General features: G+C 34.1%; 1 protein-coding gene across 1 annotated transcript in view; it reads right to left on the reverse strand.

The window, feature by feature from the left end:
• Nucleotides 1–8120: 8120 nt before the first annotated feature.
• The window catches only part of GABRG1 (gamma-aminobutyric acid type A receptor subunit gamma1), an 84557-nt gene continuing 77387 nt past the window's right edge, over nt 8121–15290 (reverse strand). Inside the window, exon 9 of the mRNA XM_052642001.1 lies at nt 8121–8390. Within this exon, the coding sequence (XP_052497961.1) occupies nt 8121–8390 (270 nt within the window). The remainder of the gene's footprint in view (nt 8391–15290) is intronic.

The raw sequence follows: 15290 nt of genomic DNA on the forward strand, positions 1-15290 counted from the left end.
ACGGAAAGTTATGACCAACCTAGATAGCGTATTCCAAAGCAGAGACATTACTTTGCCAACAAAGGTCCATCTAGTCAAGGCTATGGTTTTTCCAGTGGTCATGTATGGATGTGAGAGTTGGATTGTGAAGAAAGCTGAGCGCTGAAGAATTGATGCTTTTGAACTATGGTGTTGGAGAAGACTCTTGAGAGTCCCTTGGACTATAAGGAGATGCAACCAGTCCATGCTAAAGGAGATCAGCCCTGGGTGTTCTTTGGAATGACTGATGCTGGAGCTGAAACTCCAGTACTTTGGCCACCTCATGAGAAGAGTTGACTTATTGGGAAAGACCCTGATGCTGGGAAAGATTGATGGCAAGAGGAGAAGGGGACGACAGAGAATGAGATGGCTGGATGGCATCGCCAACTCGATGGACATGAGTTTGAGTAGACTCCGGGAGTTGGTGATGGACAGGGAGGTCTGGCGTGCTGTGACTCATGGTGTTGCAAAGAATCGGACACGACTGAGCAACTGAACTGAACTACAGAAATATAATTCTTGAAGAGTCCATTGATATGGAGAACTCCATTTTTGGTCTTACTTTAAGAAATTGCTGCAGCCACCCAATCTTTAGTAAACACCCACCAGATTAGTCAGCAGCCATTAACATCTAGGTAAGACCCTCCACCAGGAAAAAGATTATTACTTCCTGAAGGCTCAGATGATGATTAGTATTTTTCAGCAGTATTTTTAAGTTAAGGTATGTACCTTTTTAAATAAACAAAACTATTGTACACTTAATAGACTACTGCTACTGCTGCTACTACTAAGTCACTTCAGTCGTGTCCGACTCTTTGTGACCCCATAGACGGCAGCCCACCAGGCTCCCCCATCCCTGGGATTCTCCAGGCAAGAACACTGGAGTGGGTTGCCATTTCCTTCTCCATAATAGACTACAGTGTAGTGTAAATATAAGCTCACTATTAACCGTATTGGGAAACCAAAAAGTTTGTGTGGTCTTTTTATTGCAATATTCACTTTATTGCAGAGGTGTAAAACTGAACCCACAGTATCTCTGAGGCATGCTGTGCAGTCTGTATTATATTTGATTAGATATCACGGTAATTTTTTAGAACACTTTTAGCACCTGTTTAAAATGTTTCAGCTGACATTAAGTCCACATTAGATAAAGATTATGTTCTTACTGAACAATATAGGATTTCTGTGCCTCAAACAAAATTGAGTGGATTTTTTTTTTTAAGTCAAAATGTCTGTTTTGGAAAGGAATCTTGTTCTAATGTTGAAATATGAACAATTATGTTGTCATCAGAGTAGTTCCTTGTAATTGAAAGAGAAGCATCTATACAACTTAAGGTACATATGTTTCTTTAGGTATGTGCGCTTAGAGAATGCATTTAACATATTGATCCTCAATTTTTCCATCTGTTACATATAGCTCTTTACTTTGAAGACTAGGCTATTCATATATAATGCACTTAAAGTTCTAGACACATGGCAAATGCTCAGAAAACACTAAAACCTCCCACATCTTATTCAGTTTTTTTATAGAAACAGCATTGGACTTTAAGGAAGAATCACAAACTCCCCTCCTCCTTCTTTTTAAAGTACTGTATTTTAGTGGTAGAGAATTTTTCTTCACTAGCTGTTTCCTCAAATGAAATAATACATTTTCATATCAGGGTATTTTGAATGGCCTGGGTATTAATCCTAGCTAATATATATTGTTCTCATTGATTCATGTGGGGAATACTATCTGGTTGTTCTGATTAAGATGAAATCACAGGTTGTTAAAATAATCCAGAGATTCGTTGTCTTTGCAGTGAGAATCATGCATAAACATTAACTATCTTTGTCTAACCTTTTAGTTCATTTAGCTTAATTCATTTTCAGATCTCTGTGTTAAAAAGAAACTCTTAAATTTATTTCCTTAACTGGAAAAAAATGTGAAGTAACATTATCAGAAATTAACTTCTATGCTAAAATCATGATTACATATTCAGAACCAAAAAAGTGACCTATCTATATGAAAACTACAAAAAAGACACACTGTAAGAGAATGTAACTTTTTGTTTCATAATAAGTTACTGCATTTATTTGCACTTAGAATCATTAAAGGACAGAAGGCTGATAAACTGAGATACTTTTGCCACACACTCACAAAATGCTCCCCAAAATGAAGTCAGAAGCTGACAACAGAAGCCATTGCAATCACAAGCCATAAAATTTTATTATACAAAGTGACTACGTATGGACACAAATACTGTTATTACAGTGGTTTATCAAGATCCAAACCATTTATATTTAGATCATCTATATCTTAAAAGTCTTTTAATTAGTAACACTTTTTAAGCTTAACTGCATTACAGTTATCACAGGCTCATCTTATATTCACACAGATTCAAAGGTACCAGGTATATTCCATTGTCCAACAATAATTTATTTTGAGACAGATATTTCAGAAATTGTTTGAGAATCAGAAATCAACTTCCTAGATTTGTCTGGTCACTCAGCAGCTTATTTCTACTCACACTTCTCCTCCCTTCCTCTCTTTGTCCAAATATAGTATGTTTCCTTAGTTAGAAAGAAGAGAAAGTTACTTGAAGAGAAAGCCCTTTCAGTGAGGGAACAGATTTTTACAAAATAATAATAATTTGGACAGATTGTACTTCAGGAGATTATTCTTTTTTGTCATCCCTAAATGTGGCATGCTGCGATTCATGGGGTCACAAAGAGTCGGACTCAACTGAGCGACTGAACTGAACTGAATGTGGGGAAACCTTAGATCAGTAGGAAAAATAAGCATTTGATTAAAATGTTACAAATAACAAGATCATAATACATCCAAAAATTACCTTGTAATGTTTTACTTTCAGTTTACACTCATACTTACTATGAAATACAGGATCCCCTTTCCTACCCACAGCATGTCACTTAGTTAATATTGTCTGTTAATTACAGCTTCTTGTTTGCCTTTTTTTTTTTTCCTTTTATTTCAGGATCCATCTTTCCTCCTACTCCACTGAACTTCTATTCCTAGCATACTGACCTTCATTCTCTCTCCTTCCATGTATTATAGTAGAAGCTTCCTAACTGGTTTTTCTTATTCTAAGCATCACATACCAGTAGGATGAAACTTTTGTGATGTTAATAATGATGCTTCTGTATTCACATAACATCATAAACTCTTCAAGAATTGGTATCACCCAGTTCAGTTCAGTTCAGTAACTCAGTCATGTCTGACTCTTTGCGACCCCGTAGACTGCAGCACGCCAGGCTTGTATCACCCAGCCCTCTGAAATGTGTATTCTTGCCTCTCTATTATGGGGTTAGACCTATCTATCTAGTCTCATCTTTGCTTGTCCCTGTATGAATTTTAACCTTCAATTAAAATGAACTTTTATTTGTACTCAAATACAAGCAAACTTTTATTTGATTCTGCTTCTTTATTCAAGATGTTTACTCAACTGGAAAATGTGTTCTCTATTAACCTCAGCTATTGACATATTATATTCTCAAACTCCCATTTCTAAGCACATATTCTCCAAGAAACTGTCTCAGAGTTACCCTCCTTTCCTTAGATTGTATAACTCATCTTCCGATGATATGACAATTTTCCTAAGGAAAGTTAATTTTTAGATTCCCTCTTGTACCTCATTACCTTATACATAGGAAGTGCTGAATAAATATTTGAATTAAGTTAGGTTATTTTCAAAATGAAAACACAAGAAAAGCAGACCTGACCTTATATTGACTAGAGCAGTGTGGTCAATAGTGTCTGGAAACAACATTTAGAAAATTTTGTTAGAAGGTTGGGAATGGACTTTACTATGGTAAAGTAAAAGTAAAGTAAATGGACTTTACTATGGTAAAGTTTACTATGCTTTGTCAAGGGCTCTCCAGCAGCAAAAACAATGATGACCAACAGAAACAATAACAAGTAAGTCTGGACTTTGTTGGGTGTGACAAAGGGAGTTACATAAATTTGATGATGTAAAGAAAAATAGATTGGTTAGAAATTATTTTCAAAATGTTATTCTTGGGACAAATGCTAAATCATTAATGGTCTATGAAACCACTTCACTTAAACTCCAGCACTAAGATCAATGAAATATTATAATTGCAAATGTGGTATCTTGCTGAATTTTTCAAGAGTGAAAATAGGCACTGGTATAAAACTTTGGAGACTTCCCAGGTGGTTCAGTGGTAAAGAATCTGCCTGACAATGCAGGAGACACAAGGGGCACAGTTATGGTCCCTGAATCAGACAGATCTCCTGGAGGAAGAAATGACAACCTGTTCCAGTATTCTTGCCTGAAAAATCTCATGGACAGAGGAGCCTGGTGGGCTACAGTTGATGGGGTCATAAAGCATCAGACATGATTGAAGGACTGAGCAACAAAAAAATAAACTGATGATTTTATATATGTGTTTATTTATTTATTATGCATTTATTCAGTTATTGGTAATCACTTTAAATTTTAAACTCAAACATATCATCTGATCTAAATCTCTTGCATAATCAAAATACAAGATGCTTTTCTTCACAACACACTTGACTTGAAATACAATTTCACATCTTACGGTTATGGGCCCTTGATGTGGGAGCTCTGTCAATCATTTTTAATTTTGAATCCTTGGAAAGGATATAGCTCTCAATATGGGTCTTGTTATTAAGCTGAAATTTAAGATAATTTTATGATTAAATTTACTATCAGAATATGGGAACACACTAAAGGGGGAAAAAACCCTGGGGGTTGTTTCTATATTTACCCACGTTTATTGTGAAAAGTGAAATGTTAGTTGCTCAGTCGTGTCTGACTCTGTGACCCCATCAACCATAGGCCACCAGTTTCCTATGTCCATGGAATACTCCAGGCAAGAATACTGAAGTGGGTTCAGTATATTTCAGTATACTGAAATACTGAAGCTATTCCCTTAACCGGGGGGTCTTCCCAACCCCTGCCTGCAATGAGGAATGAACCTGAGTCTACCTCATTGCAGGCAGATTCTTAACCATCTAAGCCACCTGCTGCTGCTGCTGCTGCTGCTAAGAAGTTGCTTCAGTCGCGTCCAACTCTGTGCGACCCCATAGACGGCAGCCCACCAGGCTCCGCTGTCCCTGGGATTCTCCTGGCAAGAATACTGGAGTGCATTGCCATTTCCTTCTCCCCATATTTATTGTACTTTAACCTAAAGTTAATAAGTTTTAAAAACTCCTTAATGAAATCTATATCTGTAAAATATAATGTATCCAATGAATTGTCTAATTTCTGCTTACATTAACACCTTCTATGTAGCTAGATTTACTCTTGAATTATGCTCTTTCCCTAATGAATTCTCAGAAAATCTAAGTTCTTTTTTTTTTTTTTTTCAGAAATGACTTGAAATTTTAGGAATTTTATTTCAATTAAGTCTATGCAATTCAAAAACAGATAAAATAGTTTCATGCACTCATAAATCCAAGAGAATAAAATCATGCTAGTCACGATTTTCCTTTTCAATACTTCTAGATCCTGGTAACATATTTAGAGGATAGTGCTATGTGAATTAACACTTCTCCAAATTATTTTAAGTCCCTCTGGTCCAATTATCCTTTCTCTATCTATATCTTTTTTTTTTTTTTTGGTGTATGTTATTTGGTGTATATTTAAACAGTCAGAAAACACAAGTACCAGTGAATCCAATAAAATAAAGATGTAACTCACCTGGAGAAAGAAGAGGAATTTTTTTTTTTAAGAATTTTTTCTTAAGATAATAAAACTAATACTTGAGAGAAGAGAGAAACAGGGATTAGACTGCATTTTCTTTTAAAGTAAGATCTATTTGATTTCTTGTAAAAATAATCTAATTGCATCTTTTCACTCTCATTTTTAGAAAGAATAAAATTTGTACACACTTCCTCTTCTGATCTGCATGTTTAAATAGGACTGTTCAGAATACCACTGGCTTTGAAAACAAATCACATGTCTTAATGGTATATACAGTGAATGTATGTAGAAAAACATGTCATATTTTTATCTAACTTTTATCATATTTTATTTCTCTTATTCACAATGTGAAATTGTTAATAGTAAAGTTGAGTTAATGCAACACAGTGAGAAAAGCAAAGTTGTTCAAATTAATTTTTAAGAATTTTGAAGTATGGTCATGCTCAGATAGACTTGAAAGAATACCAGAATTAAAACTGCCCCATGATAATGAGCAGGCCGGAGCTTAAAACATGGAAATACCCATGATACATTTTAGTGAAATGATTTATTCTTCATTGATACTTCATTTTTCATTTATTTTTAAATGAATGTTTACTTTAAGAATATCCGTCAATATGCATGTTATAAAAATGAAAGCATAAGCACTTTGTAAGTGAATATATACATGGCCAAAGTTTAATTTGGCTCTCCATTCAAAAAAAGCAGTGTCGGTGGATATTTGGGCAATATCACCTAATTCATTATTACTCTTCCCCAAGATTTATAAGCAAAGTGAAAAAATTCAGATGTAGGTTGTTGATACAAAATGAAATATACTAGACTGAAAAAAACCCTATATATTCTAAAAACCTAAGTAATACCATGCCAGAGCATACTCATGTATTCACTAACCATGTGGTGTCAAGTGCACAAGGGACAGCTTCCTCCACATACCATAAGATGGGTCAGGACCATAAAACTCTTTGTCCTGATAGTTGCTGTTGACAATGGAAACAATTTTTAAAGGCTACCCTCAAGATCACCCTGGTGATTTTCCAAATGATTAGGTGATGGTGAATGAATAGGAAGTTCTTATAAATAATTGATATGCCAAACTAGTTATAGGAATATAATAATTAAAGCCTGAGTTTAACTCGCCTCTTAACAAAACAGACACTTGGAAACTGTTAACCAACAGGCTCTAAACTATAGTAAGATTATTTTTGTTCCTGTCTCTCAGAATTGAGAGTTCCATACACTCATTTTCATTAGAGGTACCTCTAACAGAATTTCACCTTTAATATAATTTCTGTGCTTGCTCACATTCTCTAAAAAAGAAAATGTCATTACAATTTATAACAAACTCATAAAGCTGACCAAGTTGAAATTTAGGAACTGGAAAAGACGATATGCAACACAGGCCTGAAACTGTGTTTCCAGACTATTATTGGTCTGAAAAATGTTAATAGCATTTACTTAAGACAATATCCTCAAATTGAATTTCAAATCAATTTGCTGGATAATATTCTTTAGCCACATGAGTAAATACAAGCCCTGTTCCTCAATGTTTGTTGTTGTTGTTAATTTAAGGAATATAACACTTTTGTAGAAGGTTAAGAAAAAGTCATTTAATTTTAAGCTTGAAAGATCTAAACATTTCAGTATTTTTCTCTTTGTTCTTCATAAATGCTATGTAACAGAGAAAAAATGGTTAAATGTAACATTTTTCATTTCTTTTCACCTTGTATTTAAGTGTCTTTGATAGTTTCCATCCTAGTTTGCAAGCCACCAAACCTAAATATTTCATCAGGAAATGAACTAGATTAAAGGTAAGCTAAAAATTGGCTTTTTCTTCTTTAAAAAATAAAAAAATTTTAAATCAATTTGTTTGGAGGAGTAAAGCTTCTTAGAAATCAACCCAATGAAATCATGGTTTAATGTTTTCAACTAGTTCTATTCCAAACAAAGCATAAAAAGAAAAAGAAAAAAAAAATCAAATTAACAATATTTTCTAGGCAAAAACAGATTACATAGTATTAGGCATTAGATTAGGCTAACATTACAAACAATTGGTTAAATTTAAATAAAATTTGTAATAAATTATTCCATCTTTGAAATATGAATCACAGAACTCATAAATTCAAACTCCTAACAGGATATATGCAAAAATAAAAAAAAAATTAAAGTACAAATATAAAATACTATTTTAATAGGCTGAATTTTGCAATAATGTGTTTTATATAAAGTACATTTAACTGAAAGCTACTACTTTATTGACCTATGAAAGCCATAAAATAGGTAAAATAACTATTCACATTTAAACCATTGGTTTCTCTGCATTTTGAATTCAAACTTCATGCAATATTGAAGGACAGTAGACTACGTTGGATTTAGTCAGACTTCTTTTTCATTTTTCCTAGTAAGTAGGATTTATAAGTAAAGATAGCCAACCCAATAAACCAGATTGAACAGGGCAAAAGCTGTTGGGAAAAATATTCGAGAATAGGAATCAATTTTGGCAATGCGTATGTGTATCCTCCCTTCCCTCCATGATCCTGTTCTGCAGTCTTCAAAGCAACAGAAGAAGCTGGCACAATCTTTGCCCTCCAAACACTGGTAGCCATAATCATCTTCTCCTTGTGGCAGAGAAAGGCTATTCATTGGAATCAGAGTGGATCCAGGATGGAGTCCAGAGGACACCTGAGTAAGATAATAAATGAATGTTGAGGAGAAAATAGCATAAAAAAGATCAATTTGTCCCCGCAAGGCAAACTCTAGGAGTGATATGCAGTAAAAAAAAAATTGCATTTTTCAAAAATCAAACAAATATTCAATCCTAACATCTTTTTTTAGGCTATAATTTACTTTGTAGTATGCTGCTGCTGCTAAGTGACTTCAGTTGTGTCTGACTCTGTGTGGCCCCATAGACGCAGCCCACCAGGCTCCCCTATCCCTGGGATTCTCCAGGCAAGAACACTGGAGTGGGTTGCCATTTCCTTCTCCAATGCATGAAAGTGAAAAGTGAAGGGAAGTTGCTCAGTCGTGTCTGACTCTTCGCAACCCCATGGGCTGCAGCCTACCAGGCTCTGCCGTCCACGGGATTTTCCAGGCAAGAGTACTATACAAATATTATTTTATATTCCAAAGATTTTGAAGGAAAAAGACACTAAAAAATGAAATATATTTTTATACCTTTAAAAAGATGATCTACTAAATTATTGTTGACCATGAATCTAATTCTAAAATGAGGATAAACTATATTTTCTATGATATTTTACAGTAAAACATTTATAATACTATAAACATCAGTTGGTGTGCTGTGGTTATATTCTGTATTATATTTTATTCATAATGAGAACAAATAATAAAGATTGACAAGTTCGTATTAATTTTCTTATCACTTAATACCTAAATAGTATATGTTCCAATGTTAATCAGAGTGAAAGTGTTTAAAATACAAGATTGTTAATATATGATTTTGTACAGCAGAAAATTTTAAGAAGGTGTAAATGAATAAAAAATATTTGAGGTCTGGAGTTGTGGATAAGCATGAAGCTTTGTGTTTGGGAGAAAGAACATGCAGGAGTTAAAAACTCAGCTTGGAAATAACTGATATTCAAAATTTTGCTCATTCTACCAAAATGTGTCTCATTCCAGTCCTCCCCATAACTGGGGAAGAATTACATTAATGAACGCTTAAATAAAATGGCAAGTAAATTATGAATGAAAATTGCCATCTTTAGTAACCCTTATTCTTCAGGACATCCACATATTTCAGGGGTTATTTTAGATGTGAATCTCACAATATAATATAATCAATGGCTTTATTTTGTAAACACTGAATACAATGCTGAAATTATAATAATTGTTTTATCATGATTTTAAATTCTAATGAAAATATTTATAAAAGTTTTTCATCCTAAATTCTGAAATAAATCTCAAAACTATGAAAATTAAACACTGTATGAGAAAGATTTAGAAAATCAAGCACAAAAATGAGAATTTAAAAACATTTGGACCTATATTCAAGCCCACTTTATTTCTAAAATAAACAGAGAATCTGAACCAATAAATATTAAACATTCAGTAGATGCAAAAAGCAAATAATCACAGTTAATGATGTTTTAAAAAGATAAATCCATCACACAAGGTATACTATCCATATTAGAAACAAATTGTGCAGCTCAAAGATAAACAATGCCCTAAAAATAAACAAAAGTGTGACTGAACCTGTGCACACGTATCATGAAAAACAGAGGCAATATATTATTATATGTTAACGATGATCTTCTGAGACTGATACTCGGGTTTACTTGACTCCTAAATTTTAGTGGAGTACTAACATGTACAAAATTGAGATAAATTTGTATTAATTTTCTTATCACTTGATACTTAAATAGCATATGCTCCAATGTTAATCAGAGTGAAAGTGGTTAAAATATAAGATTGTTAGTATGCAATTTCAAGGCTATAAGACATAAAACACATTCCCTTTATCACTCAGAACTGCCATAAATGGAGACAGTGTGTTTGTTGGAAGATATCAATTTTTTTTGAGAAGGATGATCAAACATAAAGGTGCACAAAAATAGAGGAAAACTTGCAAATGTTTCACTTAAAATATGAATCAATCCCTGGCGGCCAAAATCATGTAAAACATCTATTGCAAGGACACTTTAGATTGATGGTTTTCTAGTTTCCTGCTATCTCCCTCAAAATGCCACTAACCATAAACTGAAACTATACTTCATTGAATGATGAACGTGACTTGAAGTGAATTTTGTATGTGCTAAGAAAAATAATTAAAGAGTTGATATAGTATCAGTAAAATAAAATATTTGTGATATACAAATTTGTAATCTGGAACCACTGAAATATGAATTGGAAAAATATAAACATTACAAACTTTATTTATCTGAAGTACAACTGCATAGCCTACCTTATAATGTCTCAAATAAAGATCCTGATGTCCACCCAAAATAACAAACATTGAGAAAATAAAATAGACCTGTTTAAATAATATAAAGAAAACAACAATCAAATAGAATTTTCTTCTACTTCAAATGATGTAGTTTTGAGAATATACCATCTTTTTGTTATTTCAAAAAAACCACTAAGAATATAGCTAAACTTAACATTTTGAGAAATCAATTCCATTCTATTAAAGATACATATGTATCTGGTTATATACTAAATACTCTATTACTTATAGTTTAATCATATAGTTAATATACAAAATATACTTTAAGCATCAAGGCCAATACTTACTACTCAGATCATATACTACTACCATTAATAATATTCAGTATTAGCAATTAACAGACATTGTAGACATTATTAGGTCATGTTATTGATATTATAAAATATTGACTAGTATCACTACTATTAATTTTTCATCAAAAAGTTATAGATGAGTATACTTAGTTAATTATCAGTCAAAATTTCAAATATTATGAAACTATATTAATGTTAAAATAGATACGAGGTAGATTTTTGTCATTCTAAGTTATCAATCTTGGTACTTCAAGAATATAGAAGTTAATGTAAATAATTATCAGAGGAAAGTAAAAAAATAGAAAGTTAAAAAAACAAATAAACCTAATTCTGAGGGTTGGGACCAAGGCTGATAAGCAGAGAATTGTATTTTCACTTGTACATTTATATATTATTTGATTTGTTCATTTGTTTCAATCATACACAAGTAAGTTTCTTACTGTATTTCAGATTTCACCAATATCAAATAATCATTCCTGGGAGCTTTGCCAAATACCATTATAGGAAAGAAAGTTTATAATTGGTGAAACTGTGTATTGATACAGCTTTTCATTATTTTTGTGCTCTAAAAGGTAGAGGATTGCTTATTCATAAAGATATGATATGTATTAGCTGAAGAATGGGCTGTGGGTTGGGTACTGTGGCCAAAACAAATACGCACACACAAAAATACCTTTCACACTGTATTTCCACTCTTATATTCTAGTTACATTCTCAGTAATATATTATATCTTGAACTTTGGCAGTAGTCTTTATCTCCTTGCTTCTTTTGTAATTCAAAAGTATTCAATGCTACTTATAATTGTCTTTCAAAAATATAGAAACAAATATGCCATCTTTGAAAACATTCATAGTTTATCAGTGCTGACCGGGCAAAATCTGAATTTCTTAACATTGTGATGGAAACTTCAACATCTTGGCAATAAACAACTTTTCTGTCCTCAACTTGCCTTAATTTCCTTCCTAAGATTTGTATTTTTAAACCAGCATTATCCAGAAGTTTCTACTAGTTACATGTGGCTATTAACCACTTGAAATGTGACGACTGCTACTAAGATTGAAATGTTACATTTTTGGTTAATTTTAGTTAATTTAAATCAACCTAGCTAGTAGTTATTGCATTAGACAAACAGCTTGAGAAATACACCAGTCTACTTTTTATTCTTACATGTAAACCTCAACCTGAATTACATGGTTCCTTCTCTCAAATGTTCTTGCTAATTTGTTTTCCTGAAAACTGCAATTTATTCTTCAGAGAACTACTCCAATGATGTCATGCTTTCTATGTCGCTTTCTCTATCAAATTCCCACTTGGAAGAATTAGTTTACATACATTTTAAATAAATTATTTACAGTGGAATGAGAGAAGCCCACCCACTGCACTGTCACTCATAATGGTATAGCCTCTTCTCAACACTATGTGCTTGTTCGTGTTTCACAAACTATATTACATAATGTCTCAAGACTCCTTCTGTGCATGGGACAGCCCACTTAGTTCAGACTCGGTGGTGACTATCTCTATTTCATTGAAAACATCTTCAAACATGCTTAATTTATATCTGTCATAGAAAATATTTGGGGGCTGAAAAGGTATTTGAAACCAGTTATCTAACTTCTCCTTCCTTACAGTGCCTTTGTTTACTTTTGATTTTTACATTGGACTGTTATTTGTACTGTATTTCTTATCTTCTGTTTATACTTCTATTTCATTTTTCCACAACTAGCTTTACAGAGCCCTGAAAGCAGAGAACACATTCTGTCATTATTCTCTTCATAGTGTCTTGTCCATTCTTAGTCACTCAGTCGTGTCCAACTCTATGCAACTCCATGGACTGTAGCCCACAAGGCTTCTCTGTCCATGGCATGCTCCAGGCAAGAATACTGAAGTGGGTAACCAACCCTTCCCTTCTCCAGAGGATCTTCCTGACCCAGGGATCTAACTTGGGTTTCCTGCACAGCAGCGAAATTCTTACTTCAGAGCCACTAGGGAAGCCCATCTGTCCACTGTTGGTGAAATAAACTTCAAACATTTAACATTTCCACCAACTGAGAGATTACAAATAAGAAGGTTCCATCCTCAAACGGCTATGTTGCTGCTGCTGCTAAGTCGCTTCAGTCATGTCCGACTCTGTGCGACCCCATAGACAGCAGCCCACCAGGTTCCCCCATCCCTGGAATTCTCCAGGCAAGAACACTGGAGTGGACTGTCATTTCCTTCCCAGGCTCCTAATATAGGTATAAAATAGTTTTCTGGTATTTTTATCATCAAACGGCTGAATATTTGAGTTTTAAAATGAATGACTCTTTATTTGGATTGTTTATTACTATTGCTTTTCTGATATTTTTACCTCTTTCATAGGGGATCTTGAGTTTATAATTCAATATATTTAGTATACTAGATTTAACTGAAAATAGATATTGATACAAACATACCTGAATCATATTCTCAATGAATAGAAATAAAATCCTATTAATATATATTCAGTTCAGATGCTCAGTCCTGTATAACTTTGTGACTCCAGGGACTACAGCAGGCCAGGCTTTCCTACCATCACCAGCTCCTAGACCTTGCTCATACTCATGTTCATCCAGTCAGTGATGCCATCCAACCATCTCATCCTTTGTTGTCCCCTTCTCCTCCTGCCTCCAATTTTTCTCAGCATCAGGGTCTTTTCAAATGAGTCAGTTCTTCGCATCAGGTGGCCAAAGTATTGGAGTTTCAGCTTCAACAGTCCTTTCAAAAAATATTCAGGACTGATTTCCTCTAGGAGTAACTGGTTGCATCTCTTTTCAGTCCAAGGGACTGTCAAGAGTCAACACAATAGTTACAAAGCATCAATTCTCTGGTGCTCAGCTTTCTTTATAGTCCCACTCTCCCATCCATACATGACTACTGGAAAAATCATAGCATTGACCAGACAGACCTTTGTCAGCAGAGTAATGTATCTGCTTTTTAATATGCTGTCTAGGTTCGTCATAGATTTTCTTCCATGAGCAAGTGTCTTTTAATTTCACGGCTGCAGTCACCATCTGCAGTGATTATGCCCCAAAAAATAAAGTCTCCCACGGTTTCCATTGTTTCCCCATCTATTTGCCATGGAGTGATGAGACTGGATGTCAGGATCTTAGTTTTTTGAATGTTGAGTTTTAAGCCAGCTTTTTCACTTCGCTCTTTCACCAAGAGGCTCTTTAGTTCCTCTTCACTTTCTGACATAAGGATAGTGTCATTAGCCTATCTGAGATTATTGATATTTCTTCGGTGATCTTGATTCCTGCTTGTTTTTCATCCAGCCCAGCATTTTGCATGATGTATTCCACATATAAATTAAATAAGAAGGGTGACAATATACAACCTTGATGTACTCCTTTCCTGATTTGGAACCAGTCTGTGGTTCCATGTCCAGTTCTAACTATTGCTTCTTGACTTGCATACAGATTTCTCAGGAGGCAGTTCAGGTGATCTGGTACTCCTATCTCTTTAAGAATTTTCCAGTTTGTTGTGATGGACACAGTCAAAGGCTTTGGTATAGTCAATAAAGCAAAAGTAGATATTTCTTTGGAATTCTCTTGCTTTTTCAATGACCCAATGGATGTTGGCAATTTGATCTCTGGTTCCTCTGACTTTTCTAAAATCAGCTTGAACATCTGGAAGTTGGGTTCATGTACTGTTGAAGCCTGGCTTGGAGAATTTTGAGCACTAGTTTGCTAGCAAGTGAGATGAGTGCAATCATGCAGTAGTTTGAACATTCTTTAGTATTGCCCTTCTTTGGGACTGGAATGAAAACTGACCTTTTCCAGTCTTGTGGTCACTGCTGAATTTTCCAAATTTGTTGGCATATTGAGTGCAGCACTTTCAGAGCATCATTTTAGGATTTGAAATAGCTCAACTGGAATTCCATCATATCCACTAGCTTTCTTCATAGTGATGCTTCCCAAAGCCCATTTGACTTCACATTCTAGGATGTCTGGCTCTAGGTGAGTGATCACACCATCATGGTTATCTGGGTCTTGAAGATCTTTTCTGAGTAATTCTTTCGTGTATTCTTGTCACCTCTTCTTAATATCTTCTTCTTCTGTTAGGTACATGCCATTTCTGTCCTTTATTGAGCCCATCTTTGCATGAAATGTTCCCTTGGTAGCTCTAATTTTCTTGAAGAGATCTCTAGTCTTTCCCATTCTATTGTTTTCCTCTATTTCTTTGCATTGATTATTAAGAAAGGCTTTCTAATCTCTCCTTGCTATTCTCTGGAACTCTGCATTCAAATGGGTATATCTTTCCTTTTTTCCTTTTCCTTTAGCGTCTCTTCTTTTCTCAGCTATGGTAAT

This window comes from Budorcas taxicolor, chromosome 6 (assembly GCF_023091745.1).
Source record: "Budorcas taxicolor isolate Tak-1 chromosome 6, Takin1.1, whole genome shotgun sequence".
In the NCBI taxonomy this organism is placed as follows: domain Eukaryota; kingdom Metazoa; phylum Chordata; class Mammalia; order Artiodactyla; family Bovidae; genus Budorcas; species Budorcas taxicolor.